This window comes from Daphnia pulex, chromosome 9, assembly GCF_021134715.1.
Source record: "Daphnia pulex isolate KAP4 chromosome 9, ASM2113471v1".
Lineage (NCBI taxonomy): Eukaryota > Metazoa > Arthropoda > Branchiopoda > Diplostraca > Daphniidae > Daphnia > Daphnia pulex.
In genome coordinates, this window is record NC_060025.1 from 1,710,657 (window position 1) to 1,730,856 (window position 20,200).

Below are 20,200 nucleotides of genomic sequence, written 5' to 3' on the forward strand. Positions count from 1 at the left end.
TGCAAAATCTCGAAAGAATAAAAAAATAGAAAACGTTTGGCGATTGGATTGATGCATCCAAATAAAAAAATCAAAAGAAAAAGAATCTCTTGGACATTTTCGATTCAATATAGGTTAATAGGTATTTAGTCCTGATGCCGTCTTATGTTTTCTAACGGGAAAGAAAAAAGAAAAGAAATAAAACTCCGGGCGGAACGACGAATCTCTCTCGAAATAAAGGGAGTGAGTCATTAAGACGTAAGAATCTCCGGACTATAATATTATAGTCCTGTGGTGCTATATAATATATATATAAGACTCTCTCTGTTGCGTCTATATAGCGAGAATAAGAAAAACAAACGGTTGACATCGTTGGCCGTCGTCGTCGATCGGGACAAATTGGTCGACGCCAACTCCAGCTGCAATAGCGTGAAGCGCCTGATTTATTCGTTGCGGATGGGCAAGTGGTTGGCCGCGGGACAACCAGAGAAGGTCCCGTCTCTCTTCAACAGAACGGGGAAAATAAACACAAGAAGGCCTATATGTATAGCATCAATAAGTAATATACTTAAAAGATATCGTCAAAAAGGAAGAAGAAGAATAACGAGTATTGGTCGATAGCTCCGATTAGCGTTTGTTTCCGATATCATCAGAGCGCATACACATAAGCGGGGAACAACCCATGCTAATACAGGGGAAAAACCATAACGTCTGTTAGTCAAGGGTTTCCCGTGACTTTCGGTATACTTTCACGAAATAGGAGCAGAGCAAAAGCGGGTTACATATGGAAGAAATTTGAACCGCCAAAAATTTAGCTGCCAATAACACTAACCAAATAATCAAAAAATTATCGGTTAAATAAAATAAATGTATAATTTTATTTAAAAAAACAGTTTACTGCATTTTGTGTTCGCATTTACTTAGTTAAAAACTCACAGATCCTCCCCAAATCTCTCTATTTTAAATTTTGCGCTTAAGATGCAGCGTTGCCATTTTCACAATTGACTGAAATTTTGTGAAATTTCTTACACACCGACGTCTGATGGCCCCAAGGCCCCAGATTATGACGTCTGTCTGTCGGAAATTAAATAAAGTTGATATTCCTCTATTTTTTAAGATATAGTTCAGATTTTCTAAACAAAAGTGATTTTTTTACTGTTCCCGCCGATTTCGGGATCGCGTCACGCTTGAACGCCCCGGCCGCCAGTCGACAGACGTGGCTTTTCGTGTGTGTCATACCCCCCCTAACCACATTTTAACCTCAAACCTTTTGCTAATAAATTGTCATTTTTTTGTCGCCCAGCTCCCAGACTATCAGTTCTTTCTTTTGAGACGTCATTCCAGTTGACTTCTCCAGAACCAGAATAAACAAAGAACATAAAACCAACAGTAGTGACATCTAGCGTCGCAATTTCGCAGTTGGTTACGATAGCGACATCTGACGTAACAGAAAGTGATCACTTTTACCTGATGGTAATCATCACACCAGTTTCTAAACGAGTGAGTCCGTAATTCTAATTCGTGTGACCGACTAACGGACACGAATTTTCATCAAAATGTAAAAAATTAAAAAAGAAAATTGCTCATAATAATTTTGGGCCATAAGGGGTGATAACTGGTCAGTTAGTTATTATTACTTATGAGCAAACCTTTTAACGGCACAAGATGAGAATGAGGTATCATGCACTTCATCTTTTTGGTTTCGTTGTCTTTAAGTGCTAGGTAACTACTGTAAGAACATCTTCTGTTGGAAAATGCAGTGGTGTCCTAAATGATATTCGTGAGCGTATCGAGGTTCCTTAAAAATCAGCAGCTTAGCATGACGAATATTTTAAATTTTAAAAACAAAGTTATTCCGCGAAACAATTAATCACAACTGAGGAAAGTGAATCTATTGGAACTGAATCAAAAAATAATTTTTCGGGCTCAACCGGGATTTGAACCCGGGACCTCTCGCACCCAAAGCGAGAATCATACCCCTAGACCATTGAGCCGATATTAATGGAAAATAATTTTACATTATCACAATACTCAGTAAAATATTTAAAAGCCCAAATTACTTTGCACACGGCTTAATGATTACCTTTCTTTTCTTGAACAATGACAACTTTAAGTTTCCCTGACGCTTACATTTTAAATTGTGAGATCATATTTGCACATGGTTTGACTACCTTAAGTTTTGGAGTATTTGGATGGAATCGATTTACAAATATAATTAAACCAAACGTTAAAATATATGGTTTACAGGTGTTGAATAATTAAAAGAAAAACTATCAGGGCTCGACCGGGAATTGAACCCGGGACCTCTCGCACCCGAAGCGAGAATCATACCCCTAGACCATCGAGCCATATGTTGAAAGGTTTGGTAACATAAATATTATAATAAACTGTTAAAAAACGAAGTTTTTACATACCTTTATGTTAATCGGTTAATCGAAATTAGTTGCAGTGGGTGGACACTGCTGCCGGACAGAGGAAATGCTGGGTAAATCAGAATGCACACATCAGAGTCTTCATGAAATGTAAGAGTCCTTCCGGCTGAAAGCAGAAACGATTGAAGGCTGAGTGAAGGCCAGCTGTTGAAGAGTGAATGCCAGCAGGCCGCCCAAGTAGACTGCGACTGCAAGTCCGCGATGACGGGAATGTATAACGACTCAACTCTCCGTCAAATATCGGTCACAGTTGAAAAGTGTTGCCGGAGCCGTCGGTGTATCTTAAAAATTTGCAATAGTCCTGGTTCGAATTGCACAGCATAATCACGGGATCGATCAGAATTTGCATGATGTTTGAACGTATTGCGTTCATGCATAATAAGATCATGGCGCTCTTGCATTGCACGCATATTAGGCCTACATGATTTGGTGAATGAGTCCTGTTTGGGACACGCTTTTATCATAACGACTCGCAACCTACAAGTAAAAAAAGGTAGCGTGACAACTTTATCGTCTAGAAATCTCATATCTGTGTAACTCTTTTTCTCGAAACCAACTGATTAAGAATTAACGACAATGCATAGCGATACGTACCTCAGATTTGCGATGCTAATCATATTGTTTGAATGCTCTGCAACCAAGATCAGAATTGATTCGCGCGGGGCTCTCCTATAGGAACATGTGGCGAAATTAATTACTCTGAAGAAGTTGTCGATTCACAATGCAAATAACTTGGCGAGCGTGTGGAATAGTTTACTCGTTGACAAAATGATAAATCTATTGTGTGACATTGGTAAAAGATGGTAGTAGTTACAAACAAGTTTAAACCAGCAGATTTAGTTCGACACAATTGCCTTACCTCCCCTCGTTTTATTGCAGCATTTGCATAAATAATGAAGAGCACAGAAAATGCCATGATTACTAAGCAGTTGAAATACCTGCTCCTTAAAGAAAAGGGGCTTGACAAGTCCGACGAAGTCCGTTACGTGTAAAAGGAAAAAAATAACTTGAGTTTTACCCATTCTATTCAAGGGATTTATAATTACGAAAATAAAATTATCTATCTAATCTGATTTACGACGGAATTATGATTCCGAAAGAGGATTAAGCGGTCAGATTATCAGGCAGAGAAAGCCCTCCCCACACTCTATGCCTTAATTATGAGCCTTTCGAGCAAGGCAGCTATTTCTGGTGGAACATAAACGAGTTTCTTAACTCTTGTTTGTCGTACAAGCAAATATGCGCAATGCGTCAAAGGTCCAGGAACTTTTATTGCGCATTTCACTTACGTATAGCTTTAGTTGTCCTAGAGAATTTAAAAATAGCAGTCCTTAATCCCAAAACGTTGCACCACGCCCACGATAACATAATTATATAAATAGGGTCCTAAACGAACTATTGCATACATACCACACTTTCCTTTTGCTTCCTGTGTAAGTCTCGTCAAGGTAAGCCAATCGCTTAAAATTCATTAAAAATTCATTTAATCGTATAATAAACCAAGGTTTGATAGGAATGTTGTAACAAGTATCCTATCATAATTTCTTTTGTTAATAGGATAACTTCAAAAATGAAAATCACGTTACCGTTTGCTTTCATTTTGTTCGCTGTACTCATGGCTGCAGTGCCAGGATCTCTTGGAGCTCCTGAAGGAACCTGCCCAGAAATTGATGTCACAACAGTTTACTTGCCGGACGATGCGCGCTGCGAGTATGAACAAATTTCAAATTAACATTATTTAGCACTCACTTAATTAATTACTAATGAGATATACTGTATGTCACCATTGTAACCTTTCAGGTGGTTTTACATCTGCTCTAACGGCAATCCAGTGCGCCAATCCTGTCCACCCGGAATGGATTGGAACCGATCCTACAACATCTGCGATTATCCCGGTAATGCAAATTGCCCCTTCAATTAGTCGTCGTCTCCTCGTCGTACAAGAATTCTGCTGGGTGCAATCAAAAAGAGGTTTCAGAATCATCGTTAATCATATTAATTTTCAATAATAAATCAGAAGAACAAGAATGCCATGCCATGAAATTATAGGAACAATTAAATTTCTATGGCTGTCGTTAAAAAAAATTAATAAATAAAAAAACATTGTAACCATAGTCTATACTGAAAATATTTCTTCGACGAAAAAAGAGCTTTAATTAATTGTTATGATTTTTTTTTAAAATATGGAACCGCCTAATGGCTTTGTTGTGCAATAAAACGTATAAATAACGGAATTTGATTACAAACTATTTCTATTTGCTAGTAAATATTAAATGGAGTGTAAGAAAATAGCAAGAGTAAGAGAATGCTTAAGTCAAATGCATAAGGGCAACTTATAGCTATTTCGAATAAAAACGTAGGTTACACAACCCGGGGATTCCCATTTGTGGTTTAATCTCGGGTGGTGAAATCATTGCACTACGCAGGAGCAACGGGAGCTTTCGAAAAGTAAACTAAATTTGACTGCCACACCGTAACCTAAAACCGTTTAGATACAAAGTGTACTGTCGTGCTTTGTCAGTTTGCTCTGGAAATACAAACAGGCGCTTGACCTTTAAAAAGAGATCTGATAAAAATAAATCGAGCATAATATCGCCTACTTCTGTCGTCATGCAAGGGATTCAAAATTGTAAATGTTTTTAAATAAACAGAAGTTTGGGATGGATTTCTGATAAGGATCATATATAAATTGGGACTGAATAGTCAATCGAGTCACTCACTGCTCCAATCCGACAGGTAGGTCTAAACATGTCTCTTATTGATCTTGATACTAATGCTAACTGTAATAATTAATAATTATCTTATTCTTTTTAATCGATGCTGAAGTATCCGGTCGCATCAAGCAAATAGAACTTTTTAACTATGAAAAGCACATCACTACCTTTGGTTTTCTTGGCCGTGTTGCTTGCGGTTAGTCTGCCAGGATCGACTGCGGTTCCTGTAGGAACTTGTCCGTCAGTTGATGGACCGAATCCAGTTTACTTGACAGACTCTGTTAGATGCGAGTATGTAGCCTACAAATATTGAAAATTATGCGATAACCAAATTCTGATTTTTATTTACCTCAAACCTTAGTGTGTTTTATGAATGCAGCAACGGATATGCGAATGAAAAGATTTGCCCAAACAACCCTTACGCAAATCCGCCCGCAAATTTGCACTGGAACAAAGCCTTGAGCGTCTGTGATTTTCCACAAAATGCTAATTGCTCTCTATAATAAACAATAGAGAAATTGGTTTTTTGGATTATGTTAGACTGTGGGACGCTGAATCGGGATCGTTGAATGTAAAACATATTTTAAGTAAAACCAAAGTATTGGAACTGTACCAAAAAGAAAATGACAAACCTTTTAACTGCTTTAATACAATTTAACCACCAGCAAAACCTTCTGAAAACTTTAAGTAGGATCGGCGTATTTGGCAATTGACAACTCGAAAAATTAAGATATGAGACAGAAAGATAAAAGCTACGTATTAGCCATCCACATTTTTAGACCGTGAAGTCGAATTGTGCAAGGTATCTTTGTAATTAACCAGCTCCTGATGACAGCCCTATCATGACACCGTTAATTTCAGGGGAAAAAAATGAAATAAAAAAAAATTAAAAGATAGAATAGTAGATGCACACATCAACATTACCCCTAGATAGCATGAATACATTTTTACTTAATTTTGAGGTATAAGATAAGATGACTTTCTGATTAGCAGGCAAAGAGCAAAGGGCATTCGTACTTGGCAGTGGAGGGAAAGATTCTGAGTTTTTCAAGAAAATTGTGGGAAATTTGTTCATTTAAACTGCACACAAATTAACAACAAACATTGATTTCTTATTTAATTATAGCTGACCAACAATTTGAATAGAGATAGCATAACTTACGTCTGGTGGTTATTTTCGAAACAGGATCTAGACCACATTCACTCACAATCTAGTATAAAATCCTTTGTTGTGCACCCAGGTGTGCCATAGATTTTGAATTCAGAAACAGACCACTATTGGCACTACTTCAACAGCTAAAAAAAGCTTCTATAATAAAGTATAACGAGAATAAAGATACATCACGAGAAAACCAAAACGCACACCTGTAAAATTTTCCAAACAAACCTTTATAAAGTTCATCATTTTGGACATTTTCGGAATGAAATTTTAATCGCATAAATATGCAAACCTTAATTTGATTTAAAATTAGTATGAAGTTAATGAGGATGAGACCTATTACGAAAACCTATTAAGCTAATGCACCGCGTGGCGAATTCGATTTCGTGATATTCTTATTTAGCAGACGATCCAATTTCACCAGTTTATTCAATCAACAAAACAAAACTTTGGTTGCCAAATTGTATTTTTTAAAGATATTTCATATGTTATTTTTCAATTTTTTTTATTTTTTTTGTTATTTACCCTGTATCCAAAACTATATTTGTTCTGGGTGCTACTTTAATCAGTGCATTGCATATTGAATGGTAACATATTTTCTGGTTTTCTTCAAGCATTAGCCTCGACGACTGTGTTGATGCCTTGCATGGTGGCCGTCCAGGCTTGTTTAGCATCCGGAGTAAAAGCGGCTCCAAGATTGGCAGCCAAGAAATCCACCAACACTTTGGCCAAGTTCTGTTGTGATCCAGTTGAAAACAAAGACAATTAAGGCTACATTTCAATTATCGTAGCAAATTTCCATTTTTAAATACTCACGTCAAAATGGGTGCGAGTTGTTCCGCGATTCTTGTGCTGCTTGGCCAATTCAACCAATTGAGCGTTCAGACCATCCGGGTTGCTCATACCGTCGATGAGTTCCGACAATTTGGTCAGGACATTGACAGACAGGGTCTGATTGAGCGAAATATTCAATTCAAATTAAATTTCTCTTATTATTGTAGGATCCAGTGCACTTACCTTGAGGGCAGCATTGTTCAACAGCTCGCCGGCTGGAACATTGGCAATGGTCGGGAACATGGGCTGGTATTCCGGATGAGCAGTCAACAGTCTATTTTCAAAGTCGATATTATTTAACTGCTTTAAATTTGATTCGGATTTGAACACTTACGCTACGTAGAATTTGGGTGCGTGAGTGTTAAGGTCCGCCTTGACGATGGCCCAGGTGCTTTGAACGGCAGCGACATTGACTGACTTGAGGACGTCCATTGTATGATTTTGAGGTGGGATACTGTATGATTCATTTAATTTAAAAGTGTTTAATCGGAAGCTGTTAAAAAAAATTAGTAAATTGTGATTATAGCATTATAAATTTGGCAACAGGCATGCAAAGCTGATTTTTGAAATTAGGATTATAGTTGGAATTATAGTAAAGAATTAGACTAATAGTATTAGAATTAGTAGAGATGTAAGCTCGCTATCAACTCACTGCTTCTTGTTTGCTCGCTGTGCTTTGCGAAGATTGAGTGATGGCCATGACGGACAAACTCGCTGTTTTTATATAGGCCTTCCTTCCATCTTCATTCAAGACGCGACGAGGGAGGGGCTGCTGCCATCGTGTGACGCATAAAAGAACGCGCAACAAGTCACGTAGGCAATAGTAATTCCCTTATTCCGGTCACGCGTGACTGCATCGGCAAAAGGCGAATATGAATGTCGCATGCCGGATTGATGCAGACTCGTGTGTTGGCTACCGCACGATCATGCGCGACTCGGAAAAGAGGCTATAGGTGTGTCTTTTTCAAAACAGTCAAGTAAATGGTCTGAAAACGGCTTGTTCTACAATACTAACGATACTGCTCCTTTCACTTGCCAAAAATACGGCGGAAACTTGGCCGCTTACCTGAAACAATTCGACAGCACGGGAAGTTATCACGCCCGCCAACCAGACACCGCTAGACAGCAGGAATCAGCTGATATAATCGCTTCATCATCTTTTGTCTCTCCACAGTGCATCCATTGGCACTCGACGTATTCCTGTCACAAGTAACATCACGACTAAAATAAAAACACGGCTAGAATCTTTTGTTTTCTGCTTAAACAATTAAACCAAATTCATTTTCAAAATTATACCTTAAAAAAAAGAAAAATGGAATCGGCTAACTGTTGATATTCGCTGATTGTTTGTGTAAAATCCGGAACGGCGTTGAAAAATAAAATTCGTGAAAATCCGTGATTGATTTCGCCACACCTAATGGAATTTGAAAATGTATTCATGTCAATTTCGTATAAATTTACAATCCTTGACAGGATAAAACATTGCAATTCATTCATCAACGGGTACACAGATTAATAGGAACTATTAACAGATCGTTCGGTGTCTTTGATTCAACTAAAAATTCGAAATGTTAATCTAATCGAAAACTAACCAATTCCATAAACATTCCTGCTCGGAGGCATCATGACGTCCGACAAGAAAAAAGGAATCCATTCAAGAGACACATAAGCAACGCGGCTGTACGGTCTAATCTATTTCAATTTACCCATTAGACCATTAGTCGACTACTTGTATAGTGTCGACGGAAACGGAAATAACCCGCACGTGCGCAAGGAAAACGAGTTTCGACCTCCAAGTTGGGTGGGGGATGAAGCGGATAAGGAAGGCCGGCCGGAGCCGAACGTCTGCGCTGGACAAAAAAAAAAAAAAATTAGACTGACGGAGTAAATAGATTGACCAGCAGTTGCCGCTTGCTGTCCTGCCAGACAGTTTGGCTCACGGATAATTGGTGCAGATGGTCAGTGCCTGGATGTTATTCCTCCAGGCGACCGCATGATCCGGATCCTTCATTGCAACTTAAGTTGTGGATGAGATTTGGAGAATAGCCCTATATCGATACAAGTGATCTCACTGGTTATTATCTTTCAAACTTATATAAATCGATAGAACGAGAGTGAAACCAAGAGAGCAAACACAAAACTGGAAACAAATAGCGTAACAATCTTTAAAAGGAATTACAAATATACCTTGCTGGGAGAGGAAACTGCTATAGTTTCGTAATCCGTCACTTTGTTATGTGGACTACTGCTATTTGTAAATGTCAAGATTGTTTAAGGATAACAGAAATGTGATGCCTGACCTTTCAAAAACGCATTTTCTAATCTCCATTTTTTTTTTTGTTGTTTAATTTAACAAAAAAAAAGTGAAAACAAAATCCGAACTTTGAGATGTGCCGAGGACAATGGGAATGACGTGATTAAGGGTAAATTGCTGACACCAACGCGGGGAATTCAAGGAGCAAAAATCCTCAAATAACTTAGCAAACTACAAAGATAACAATTGAATATAAATTCTGAACACAATGTCAGCCAAGAGCACAGTTATTCGCTGAACGTCAACCAGTTATAGCCTACAAGACTAAAACAAGGTAGTATTTTTCCCATCTAATATTTTATTCCTACGAATAGTTAAGAGACACACGCAAATTAGCTAAAAAAAATTTCGGTCGTATTAAAATTGTTGTTGATGAAAAATTAGAAAAATGAAAACCTCGTCGATTTCTTTGGTGTTCCTGTTTTGCGCTGTACTGGTGGCTAAATTGCCAGGATCGGCAGGAGATCCCGTAGGATCATGCCCTGCAGTGGACGGATCCATCCCAGTTTACTTGTCGGATTCCGTGAGCTGCGAGTATGTTGAAATTCAATCTAATTTAAAATCAAATTGTTTTTGTTTGTTTTTTCTAATTTACCCTTGTTGATGATTAATCGGTTTGATTTTTGGTTTGATCGTTCAGGATATTTTACGAATGCTCCCAAGGCATAGCTAACCAACAGTATTGCCCACCCAATCCTGACGATAGTGGAGCAACCAGATTGCACTTTAACAAAGCCCTGAACGTTTGTGACTATCCAGATCGCGCCAATTGCAATCTATAAATTTGAAAAGAGACTCTACTTTCTATTTCCCCTGTGCTAAATGAGCTTTCGCTGGCAATTTAGCAATGGCAATTCTTTTTTATTAATTTAAAAAAACGTACAGTATATCTTAATAGAAGCGCTATACTTCCTACTGCTGTACCTATCAATACAAACGCATATGGTATTCGAACATCGGCTCACATTTTCATTTCAAGCATTATTTGATCAGTTACTGATTAACGGCGGAGATAGTTTATCGTCGAAGAAAATCAAAGTTCAATGCCTCGATAACTCGGTCAGAATGATAAATGGCACATTGCAATTCCAAGCGCGCGTGGCTAACACAATCAGACTCTTGGTATAAAGACTAGATGTGGTGTGGCACTCACGGAGTCACGGGTAAATTGAGTCAAGTCGGGGAAATAATTGGGCGCATCCTGTTTGTTCAAACCACTTGTCTTAGACAAGCTTCTGCCCTTTTAAAAATCCAATTTCTAGCGCATACCGAGGAATAAAACACGTACCTGTGCGGTAGGAGTGAAAACTAAAATAATGTTTCAGGATCAGGAAACTAAATTTCGTTGTTAATTTCTCAGTGAAAAGTTTCGGTGGTGGTGGGGAAGTTCAACGAAGGTAATCTGTAAGAGAAAAATAAAAAGTTTGACAAGACAGACGAAAAAAATTAGAAACAAAATTCTATTAGTTAGTTTGGTTAATTTTGTTTTCAAATATGGTCTAACAGCTTCTAAAGTACATCTTGAAATCGAATGAGAATTTAACGGACACTTGCCATCACGCCTAATTAAAAAAAAAAAAACTGCCGAGTCACGAGTTCAAACCAACCCGCTATTTTTCTTGATTCAAATATAGCTTACAACGCGTCTCCCATAACTATCTCGTCACTTTCGTAAACCAAGAAAACGTGGCCGGATAGATGGGTCATTGGGTAGAAAATGCGTATATCCGAGCTGAATGACTAAATTGGGGTATTGGAGGGAATTCCGAGTGCGATTCAGGCAATCACATTCTGAAGGCATCAACTGAAATCTCGGAGACAAGTTGGTATTGTAGTAACTTGAGACGATCGAGAAAGAGAAAAGATAATTGTCCATTTCCTGTTTGTTCAACCCTTAATTGACGAGAAGTTCGATCGCTGAAAATCACGTCCTCCATATCGAGATTGAACAGCGTGCGCCTATAGTCGAGATCTGAGGGTCAAAGAAAGGCATTCATGTCGAGGAATCTAAATTTAGTTGGGTGGCGCGTGTACCTGCAAGTGAATCTATCCACATCGAGTCGTATCATGTTTTGAATCGTCTGAATATACAAAATTCTAAAAATTTTGTAAAAGTGCTACATCATTTCCTTGATATACAGTTACTTATCATCAACAAGATAAAGAAACATTATCGTGTCAGACTGACTAGCAAAATTCAGGGTTATTCAGAGTATTTGTTTCTTTATAGTGTGCACAACTGTTGGCACACTGAACGATGTCAGTGGATTATTAATGACATGTTGTTGGCATATTATCTTGGAAACAATTGCTAAGATTGAAGTTATTTAATAAAACATACCAAAACACTAACCTAGACAAGAGTACTGTTTAGGTTAAAGTGGAGATAACTTTTGACAGTGCTTTTGGCAGTAAGTTGACAGTATTCAAGGCAAACAAACCCAACTGATTTTTCTGTAAAAACCAGAATTCTTTTCGTCTGAGAAAAAAAATAATGGGCACATCATTAAGGTTGAAAGACTATCTTTAAAAGTGCCTTTGTCACGATAAATCTTAACAGATGAAACATACCAAACTTCCTGTAGTAGACTTGCTGTCGACTTGTCGAGTGCACCCTTCGTTGGAAATAAGAATCATGGTATTGGATGGCAAATAGAGAATTGCTTACACTTCATGTCCTATTCAAAGGGAAACATTATTCCAATGGTTTTTTTTTTCTTTGTTTTTTTCTTTACCAGTTGATAATTCTGTACATTCAGTCACGATAGTCTAGCAGAAGTCACTGGGTGCAGGGTACTGGCTACTGGGTGAAAGGGAAACGGCCGCCAAAAGGGCCAAAAGAAAACAAACGAAAATAGTTGCCAAATTGTATTTTTGAAGAACGTTTCATTTTTGTTTTATTTACAGATGCCTGTATATCATTATAATTGTATATACCGATTGAATGGTAGTAAACAAAACACTAGGCCTACTTTCAAGGATTTAAATGCAATCATAGTATTCATTTATTCAAGCATTAGCCTCGACGACGGTGTTGATGCCTTGCATGGTGGCCGTCCAGGCTTGTTTAGCATCCGGAGTAAAAGCGGCTCCAAGATTGGCAGCCAAGAAATCCACCAACACTTTGGCCAAGTTCTGTTGTGATCCAGTTGAAAACAAAAGACAATTAATGCTACATTTTAATTATTGTAGCAAATTTTCAATTTTAAATACTCACGTCAAAATGGGTGCGAGTTGTTCCGCGATTCTTGTGCTGCTTGGCCAATTCAACCAATTGAGCGTTCAGACCATCCGGGTTGCTCATACCGTCGATGAGTTCCGACAATTTGGTCAGGACATTGACAGACAGGGTCTGATTGTGTGAAATATTCAATTCAAATTAAATTTCTTTTATTATTGTACTATCCAGTGCACTTACTTTGAGGGCAGCATTGTTCAACAGCTCGCTGGCTGGAACATTGGCAATGGTCGGGAACATGGGCTGGTATTCCGGATGAGCAGTCAACAGTCTATTTTCAAAGTTAAGATGATTTAACTGCTTTAAATTTGATTCGGATTTGAACACTTACGCTACGTAGAATTTGGGTGCGTGAGTGTTGAGGTCCGCCTTGACGATGGCCCAGGTGCTTTGAACGGCAGCGACATTGACTGACTTGAGAACGTCCATTTTATGATTTTCAGGCGGATACTGCGGAATTAATTGAGTTCACATTAATTCAGAAACTATACCCCAATAATAACTGTAATTCAATCAAACTGAATTTCGGTTGAGAAATGAATATCTAGTGAAACTGCAATGTCGGATTCGCAAAGCCGACTTTCTATTATTCTATTACTCACCGGCTAGTTTTGGGCTGGGCAAAATTTGACTGTTGACTGATGGAAAGTGATGAGGAAGCCGGGTCTTAAATAGGGCGCTCCGCTTCCCACTATTTCTCCAGTGGGAGGGTTGGTGCACATGTGAATGAAAGCGCATGCAGTCGGAGTCACGTAGGCACGTGACGATCGTCAGCCAATAGCGAGCCAGTTAAGAAGTTGGCCCTTTTTCGCAGTCATGCGCCAGCAGAGACACAAGGGACTATAGGTCCTCTCCTTTTTTTAAATTTCCAGGAATTCAAAATGAATAATGGCGCCTTTTTTTTCAAATTTTAAAACCGCTTATTTTACAACAATATTGATGGTGGGGTTTTGCTTTTCATCTGCCAACAATGCGCGACAGGGGGTGGTGGGGGGGGGGGGGGGGAGGAAAATGTTGTTGGCCTGACCGTCAGACCGAAACTCGTGCAGATACCTATAACTAGGCTGCGGCTGCTTCTACGTGAAGTGCAACACGTATACCATCAGGTATATTGGCTTATCGCCCTATTCATTCCGTGCTGGGGCCATTGTTCGAGCCGGATAGGAGTGGAGTAGACAGAAGAAAATCAACAGCCGAGTCATGCTTCCTTTAATTCTCCCTGTCTAGAGCGACTCCGTTTCTTTTATAAGATGATGGGATGATGTTGAAAACCGAGAAATGTCAAGGCAATGTTTTATATTACGCCGGTATAGCCGGGCAAAGGCAGTCTAAATCTCCTTTAAATGACTTTCATCCCTCTTGGTTACTCGTTGAAGGACACACTCCATCAAGGAAACTGGACGAGGGGAGATTTTTCCAAGTCAATTGTCTATTATAATATAGCCCTCGCTTCGATGGTATTATATCTTTCGTTTTTTTTTTTCTTTTTTCGATGGGAAACAATTGAAATCTTTTGTAGAAAATTTATTTCGTTCAAGTTTGAAACAAAAAAACCGGGAAATCAATTTCGGTTACAATAGTGAAATGCATCAGCCGCGGTTTTTCCGGTGGTGAAATAAATAAAATATCAATACCCGTCATGTATAATTGTCACACGTTGATAGTGTGACAACTGACAAGCGATCTTGATAGCGATATGTTATTACGTGTGCGGTCGAAATGTATAGGGCTGTTATACGCCGAATGGATGGGCGGATTATTTACCAGGTGCATTTCATAACGCCGTTGGCCTCAGTGCTAGTCACCACCAGTTGCATGACGCCGGTCTCTGTCCGTACTACGGATTTATCGGCGATTTTACCAGTTTGCTGGAATTCCAAAGAAAAGACAAAAATAGATTGAAGGAAAAATTAGAAATTTATAAAACAACAAGCCTATTTTTTAAAGTTTCATTTCTGAGAATAGCCCCTATTTATACGCCCCGTTATACGCCCCTCATTTCTTGTAATGAAATTATACGGCGAATTATGCAAGACGTTTATGTAAGTATAAGGATAGCTTACGGTAAAGGCTGCCACGACATTCATCTCTGAACATCTGAGCGTGATTCGCGAAGTGGATGACCGCACGATGGCAACAACTGCGGTCTGACCGGCTGCGGGAAATTTGATCGAAATCGATCCGCGCTTAGCTCCCGAGGTTTTCACGCAGGGACCGATGCCATCAGCCTCAATAGTAGCGGAAAGGCATTCTGATAAAATAATTTAAAAAAAAAATTCATTACACCGATGTAAAGTAATTATTTGAAATTGAGGAAACTATTATTAGATTTACCTGCGTTTGCTGGGATGATTATAATAGCATCTCTGGCAGCTCGATCGCTCAATTCCAATTTAGTAAATTCACCTTCATGGTGAACAGGGGTTGAACCAAATGAAATGAAATGTAACAATAGGGGGTTTAGAGATAATTATAGATCAGATTTCGCAACAGAATTGAGTCTCGTGATCAGTTGTTATCAGCGTCGTTTTGATGATTCAACGATTCAATGAGCACGTAGCCAAAATCTATAGCAAGTGTACCTTGATCAACCGATGATGGATAACGCCAACCAGCAGCAAATGGATAGTATGGATAAAAACCTCCTGCGGATGGTTGCATCATCACTTGGCCTCCATATGGATGGTATTGGTTGTAGCCCAAATGAGGGGGAGCCACCATGAACATTTGCTTGAATTGCTGGCGATTGGCGTCGGAAGGAAGTGGTCTGAGAGTCTCTCCGGCTGCATTCACGATGGTGAGACAGCAAACTGTCGCCACCTAGATTTGAAATCAATAAATAATTACATAAGTTCTTAGTTATTGTCAAATATTTTTAAATTTTTAAGCAAAAATATAAATAAAATAACAATCAAATAATAATAGAAATAAAATAATAATGAAATAAAATAAAACAATAATAAAATAAGATAAAATAATTACCAAGAATAAGGAAGTGGGAAATGCCATGGTCGCTGGAAAATGTTAAGTTCAATTACGAATCGAATAAAGTTGAGCGTAGAATCGTGGACGAACGATTCAAGTGGAGTGACGACTGAAATTTGTGGTGCAGCCTATTATATATAGCTATCGGGGGTAGGGCGGAAACTTTGTGCGTGGATGCCTAAAAACGCAAACGTGAACACGGTATTATTTGCATATTCATAGGAGACTAATCAATCTTCCATCGCGAGTCTTGAAGTGTGGATATAATTAGGGCCGAGTCGGAGCGTTTGAATCGGTTTGAATCAAGGCGAAATAATTCTTCGGTTATTATTTCGAAATTAGAAATAGTTAAAACATTTCGGGGTTGATACCCTTTGAGAAATTTGAAATCAGGTAGATGATACAAGTGTTGGAAGTTCACAAGGTGCAATAATTTGAAAAAAAAAATAATAAACTGGTTTGTTTGAACTTGGATCTGATGGCGGTCATTTAATCGGCTGACTCTTATCAATCAAAGATGAATTCAGACACGCCTTCTTTCAAGGGTTCTATAATATTCCATTGGAGAGAGAGCCTGCCGGAAAGAAAAAAAAAAGACATTGACTGTTGGGGCAACTGTCAGTCTAGAGATTTGATGGATTATGGTCAGGAATTATTACGCAGAATAATTGCGTGGTGGTTCAAGGCGATTTGAACCCAGAGTCATTGACCGCGCGTATTTTTTGTAAGGCTACATTTCGACATCTGTAATCTTGACGTAGAGGATTGATTTCAAAAGTTCATATCGGCATTTTCTCATCATTTTTGGCCATAATAAAAATGGCCGAATCGTATACCGTTAATCACTTCAGAAACTTAATTTGAAATTAATTTATAACGAGTTTGGCATTGGATGTTGCTCAAAATTTGCTTTCATACAACTATAAACCTGAAATGCGGAGTATCGTCGTGTCTGATTACTCTGACTTAATCACTCAAATTTGGGCACGCGATGAAGAACATCATTGAGCATCCGCGCAACATGCACGCGAGTTTTTTTTTTCTTTATCTTTCATCATCATTCACGAAAAGTTACGCCTTCTCCGATAGCTATATAAAAGACTGCCACACACATTTCAAGCGCCACTTGACTCGAATCTCTGGTCCCGACCACCATTTCAGCGTCCTACTTTATTCGATTAATATTCGATTAAAGGCTGCTATACGTTTCTCCCCAAATAGCAGCTATGGCATTTTCGACTTCGATTTCCTTCTTTTTGGTAATAAAATTATTTTATTTTAATTCTGTTTCCCTTATCGTGATTACGTAATTTGCAAAATGTATTGACCACAGTTAATTATCCTTAAATTAAAATTCCGAAATTTCAGGTGGCGACGGTTTGCTGTCTCGTCGTGAATGCAGCTGGAGCCAATCTCTGGCCACTTCCTTCCGCTGCCCATCGCCAATTCAATAACCCATCAATGTACATGTTGGTTCCACCGTATTTTAATTATTACCAACCTTACGGAGGTCAGTTTGTGGCGCCAACAGCTCAAGGTGAAATCGATCCAAAGATTTCGCTAGACGATCTGGAATTAACCGGAAGACAAAATTCGGAAACCATTAGAATAACCCCAGTAGATACAGGTAATAAAATGTACCAAATTCAAATGCGTTTGTATAGCTAGTTTTCACTATTCCGTTTCTTGCGTCGAAAAATGTTTGGACGCATATTAATTTATTGTCATTGATTTATAATTGAACCTTTGAATAGAATGCATTAAAACGGATGTAGCCACCAATGGCTACGCCGGTTGCACCAAGGGATCGCGAGCCCCATCAGGAACTATTATTGCGGAATTCGGAGTAGCCGACCAAGTCGGTATCGTAGCACTTGTGCCAAATGCCAAACGATATTCCAAATTGAAGATAACATGCGCCGATGTCACAGCTGCCAACGTTTACACGGTAAGTCTTATTATACATCTGGCGTTGATTTAATCCCATAGCGGCACGCGTTTTCGTGTTTGGTAATAATCCAGAACTTTTTGATTGCGATGGCTGGATATTGCAGACTACATCCAAAATAACGGCTCCGGCGGATACGCCAGTTACCGAGACTAAACAAACGCAAGTTGTTATGGTTAGCACGGGGGCGGCCACTGTGACATGCAGTTGGGAAGCTTCAGCTTAATCACTTTCGTGCAGCACGTCCGCGCGCGGGCTTTGTTACAAACGGAACATCAGGATCGGCTTGTATACTAACAACAAATTCCAAGTATGCATCACATTTGATGTCGATGAATCATTTCAAATTTGATGTATGTGTATTTCTATCATCAATTACAATATGCAGTTCAGGCATCTAATAAAATCAGAACTTTTTTTCGTTGAGACGAGCGATGAAATCATTTGAGGCGGCGTTTTTGTATTTTCTGTTAAATTAATGTATTCATCTAAACCAGAATCTTTTTTGGGCGAGATAGAATTATAAATTATTAGCGATTCTGCCCATCATGAAATGACAAATCTCGTTCTAGATGGATGCAAACGGTTCGAAGTTGTGTATAGTAGGTACTGCCACAAGTATATAGGTAAACTTGAGCAAATGGCAGCCTCACCACTATCTTACCAAGTGCATTTCATTAATCCGTTGTCTGCCGTACTGGTCACCACAAGTTGCAGAACTCCTGTCTCAGTTCTAGGCGTGTCGGAAGGCGCATTGATTTGGCCGGTTTTCTATATGAATTCCCAACGGGGAAAAAAAAAGAAACAAACAAACAGTAATTTTAGTACGCCATTCAAAAACAAGAAGGCAGCAATAAAGCAACGAATGATCAGCAAATTTTAAATAAGGAAATCAGTAAAGGCCTATACTGACACTCCAAACACAACTTATCCAGCATTTGCTGATCATATCAAACAACATATGATGGATAAATAACGGAATCGAACGGAATTATATACCGTAAAGGCTGCAACACTAGTCATCTCTGAACATCTGAGCGTGATTCTGGAATTGGATGAACGCACGATGCCGAAAACTGCGACTTGGTCTTTTGCTGGCAGTTTGATGGTAAGAGACCCACGGCCCGCTCCCGAGGTTTTCAAACAGGGCACCATTCCTTCGGTTGCAGCGGCACTAGAAAGGCACTCTTTATAGAGTAGAAAAGTATATAGAAGCACAAAATAAAAACACGCTGTTTTAAATCAATTGTTTAACGACAACAAATCAAGTTAATAAGAAAAATGGACATGAAATGATGAAATATATAGGTATAATATATGTACGATACCTGTGGCTGCTGGGAGTATGTTCACAGTGTCTCTAGAACCGCGTTCGGTCGGCTCAGCATCGGATTCGCCTTCTGTGACGGCTGTAGATTCACAAAAGTGGCACGAAAATGCCATAGCACAAACACGAATTAGCTTTGAATGTTGCTGTCGGAATTCATTTTTGTATATTATCAATTAGGCTAAAAATATACCTGATGCTGGGTAAATCGGGAAAGCAGAAGCTTGATAGGGGTAAACCATCGGCATCATGACGTAAGGATTGTAGTAGTTGTAGAATTGAGGATTAGCAACGAACATTTGTCTGGACTGACGTTCGGCAGAGGGAGAAAGCACGTCTTGTCCGGTAGCTGTCATACTGCAGAGACAGCAAACCATTGCTACCTTCATTTGGAATAATCAATAGGTTGGAATATTTTAATACATTTATCGAGCTCAAATTATGTGACATGATACAATTTCTTAAAAAAAAAAGAAATAAAAAATATTTAAAAATATTTAAATTGTCGTACCAAAAACAAAGAAATCGATCCGGAAGTGGAAAACGCCATCGCTGCTGATATGAAAATAGCCGCCTTTATTAATGAAGCAAAGTTCAAGGGATATAAGCAAACGGTGAGTGATTCACGCGGATTGACGACTGAAATGTGTCGTGCAGCTCATTATATAGCCATCGGGGAGGGCGGAGCTTTCACGGGAAAGCTGATAAGACAGACTTACCCTCTTATTCAGCGCGCATTAGTATCGCTGCGTTTGAATTTCACGATACACTTTTTTTTCTTGTTCGTGCTGTTCGACTTTGTTGATCGTCTGCACTTCCAAATTTGGGTAATTAGGAAGTCTATAGGGTATGGTCGAAAAAAAAAAATTATTCCGTTACATTTTTTAACTTTGGAAACGGGTATAAAACGTCGAGAATTAATTATTCATTTGAATGCGACAAGGCAGCAGATCGAGGCAAGTGATAATAAGGTTCATCGTATGCAACTATAGGAAACTGGTTTGTTTGAACTCGTCAACCCCACACGGTGGTCCCGAATCTGTTTATCTGATTTTATTCCATCCAGGAAGAAAATTTAAATTAAATTCAGACACATTAGCATCAACGAGTACAAGGCTCTTTTTATTTTCAAAAGGAGAAGAAACGAAAAGAAAAAAAAAAAAAAGTCCAGAATGGCGAAGCAACAAGACAACAGGTTTTGTATTCTATATATAATTAAAAATTCTTGTTGATATTCAGAGAAGAAAATCATGAACAGGATAGAATATAT

General features: G+C 38.8%; 4 protein-coding genes, 3 long non-coding RNA genes and 2 other non-coding genes across 11 annotated transcripts; 3 read left to right on the plus strand and 6 right to left on the minus strand.

The window, feature by feature from the left end:
* Positions 1-1,901: 1,901 nt before the first annotated feature.
* Positions 1,902-1,973, minus strand: Trnap-ugg. The gene has a single exon. It is a non-coding gene; the product is annotated as a tRNA-Pro (tRNA).
* A 282-nt stretch (positions 1,974-2,255) lies between these two features.
* Positions 2,256-2,327, minus strand: Trnap-cgg. Its single transcript has one exon. It is a non-coding gene; the product is annotated as a tRNA-Pro (tRNA).
* A 1,425-nt stretch (positions 2,328-3,752) lies between these two features.
* Positions 3,753-4,496, plus strand: LOC124202285. The gene is made up of 3 exons (XR_006878028.1): positions 3,753-3,859; positions 3,969-4,121; positions 4,212-4,496. It is a non-coding gene; the product is annotated as an uncharacterized LOC124202285 (long non-coding RNA).
* A 616-nt stretch (positions 4,497-5,112) lies between these two features.
* On the plus strand, positions 5,113-5,629 carry LOC124202288. The gene is made up of 3 exons (XR_006878031.1): positions 5,113-5,147; positions 5,238-5,416; positions 5,487-5,629. It is a non-coding gene; the product is annotated as an uncharacterized LOC124202288 (long non-coding RNA).
* LOC124202289 lies at positions 5,481-6,706 on the minus strand. Its single transcript, XR_006878032.1, has 3 exons — positions 6,513-6,706; positions 6,288-6,434; positions 5,481-5,622 (listed from the first exon to the last, which is right to left on the minus strand). It is a non-coding gene; the product is annotated as an uncharacterized LOC124202289 (long non-coding RNA).
* Positions 6,707-6,772: 66 nt separating this feature from the next.
* On the minus strand, positions 6,773-13,291 carry LOC124202287 (hemoglobin subunit epsilon-like). The gene is made up of 5 exons (XM_046598604.1): positions 13,273-13,291; positions 7,453-7,572; positions 7,302-7,392; positions 7,101-7,235; positions 6,773-7,019 (listed from the first exon to the last, which is right to left on the minus strand). The coding sequence occupies exons 2-5, from the start codon at positions 7,548-7,550 to the stop codon at positions 6,894-6,896; spliced, it is 450 nt and encodes a 149-aa protein (XP_046454560.1). The 5' UTR covers positions 7,551-7,572; positions 13,273-13,291; the 3' UTR covers positions 6,773-6,893.
* An 888-nt stretch (positions 13,292-14,179) lies between these two features.
* LOC124202290 lies at positions 14,180-15,809 on the minus strand. The gene is made up of 5 exons (XM_046598605.1): positions 15,653-15,809; positions 15,253-15,490; positions 15,005-15,076; positions 14,734-14,921; positions 14,180-14,538 (listed from the first exon to the last, which is right to left on the minus strand). The coding sequence occupies exons 1-5, from the start codon at positions 15,677-15,679 to the stop codon at positions 14,431-14,433; spliced, it is 633 nt and encodes a 210-aa protein (XP_046454561.1). The 5' UTR covers positions 15,680-15,809; the 3' UTR covers positions 14,180-14,430.
* Positions 15,810-16,763: 954 nt separating this feature from the next.
* LOC124202294 lies at positions 16,764-18,029 on the plus strand. The gene is made up of 4 exons (XM_046598611.1): positions 16,764-16,914; positions 17,024-17,282; positions 17,410-17,603; positions 17,710-18,029. Exons 1-4 carry the CDS (start codon positions 16,882-16,884, stop codon positions 17,827-17,829), a joined length of 606 nt encoding a protein of 201 aa, XP_046454567.1. The 5' UTR covers positions 16,764-16,881; the 3' UTR covers positions 17,830-18,029.
* LOC124202293 lies at positions 17,944-19,579 on the minus strand. Of its 3 annotated transcripts, none has more exons than XM_046598610.1 (5): positions 19,442-19,579; positions 19,129-19,313; positions 18,932-19,014; positions 18,603-18,790; positions 17,944-18,374 (listed from the first exon to the last, which is right to left on the minus strand). In XM_046598610.1, exons 1-5 carry the CDS (start codon positions 19,478-19,480, stop codon positions 18,264-18,266), a joined length of 606 nt encoding a protein of 201 aa, XP_046454566.1. In that variant the 5' UTR covers positions 19,481-19,579; the 3' UTR covers positions 17,944-18,263. The 3 variants fall into 3 exon arrangements, with proteins under 3 accessions (XP_046454566.1, XP_046454564.1, XP_046454563.1); XM_046598608.1 differs by having other exon boundaries at positions 18,932-19,012; positions 19,124-19,313; XM_046598607.1 differs by having other exon boundaries at positions 18,932-19,015; positions 19,124-19,313.
* Positions 19,580-20,200: the final 621 nt, after the last annotated feature.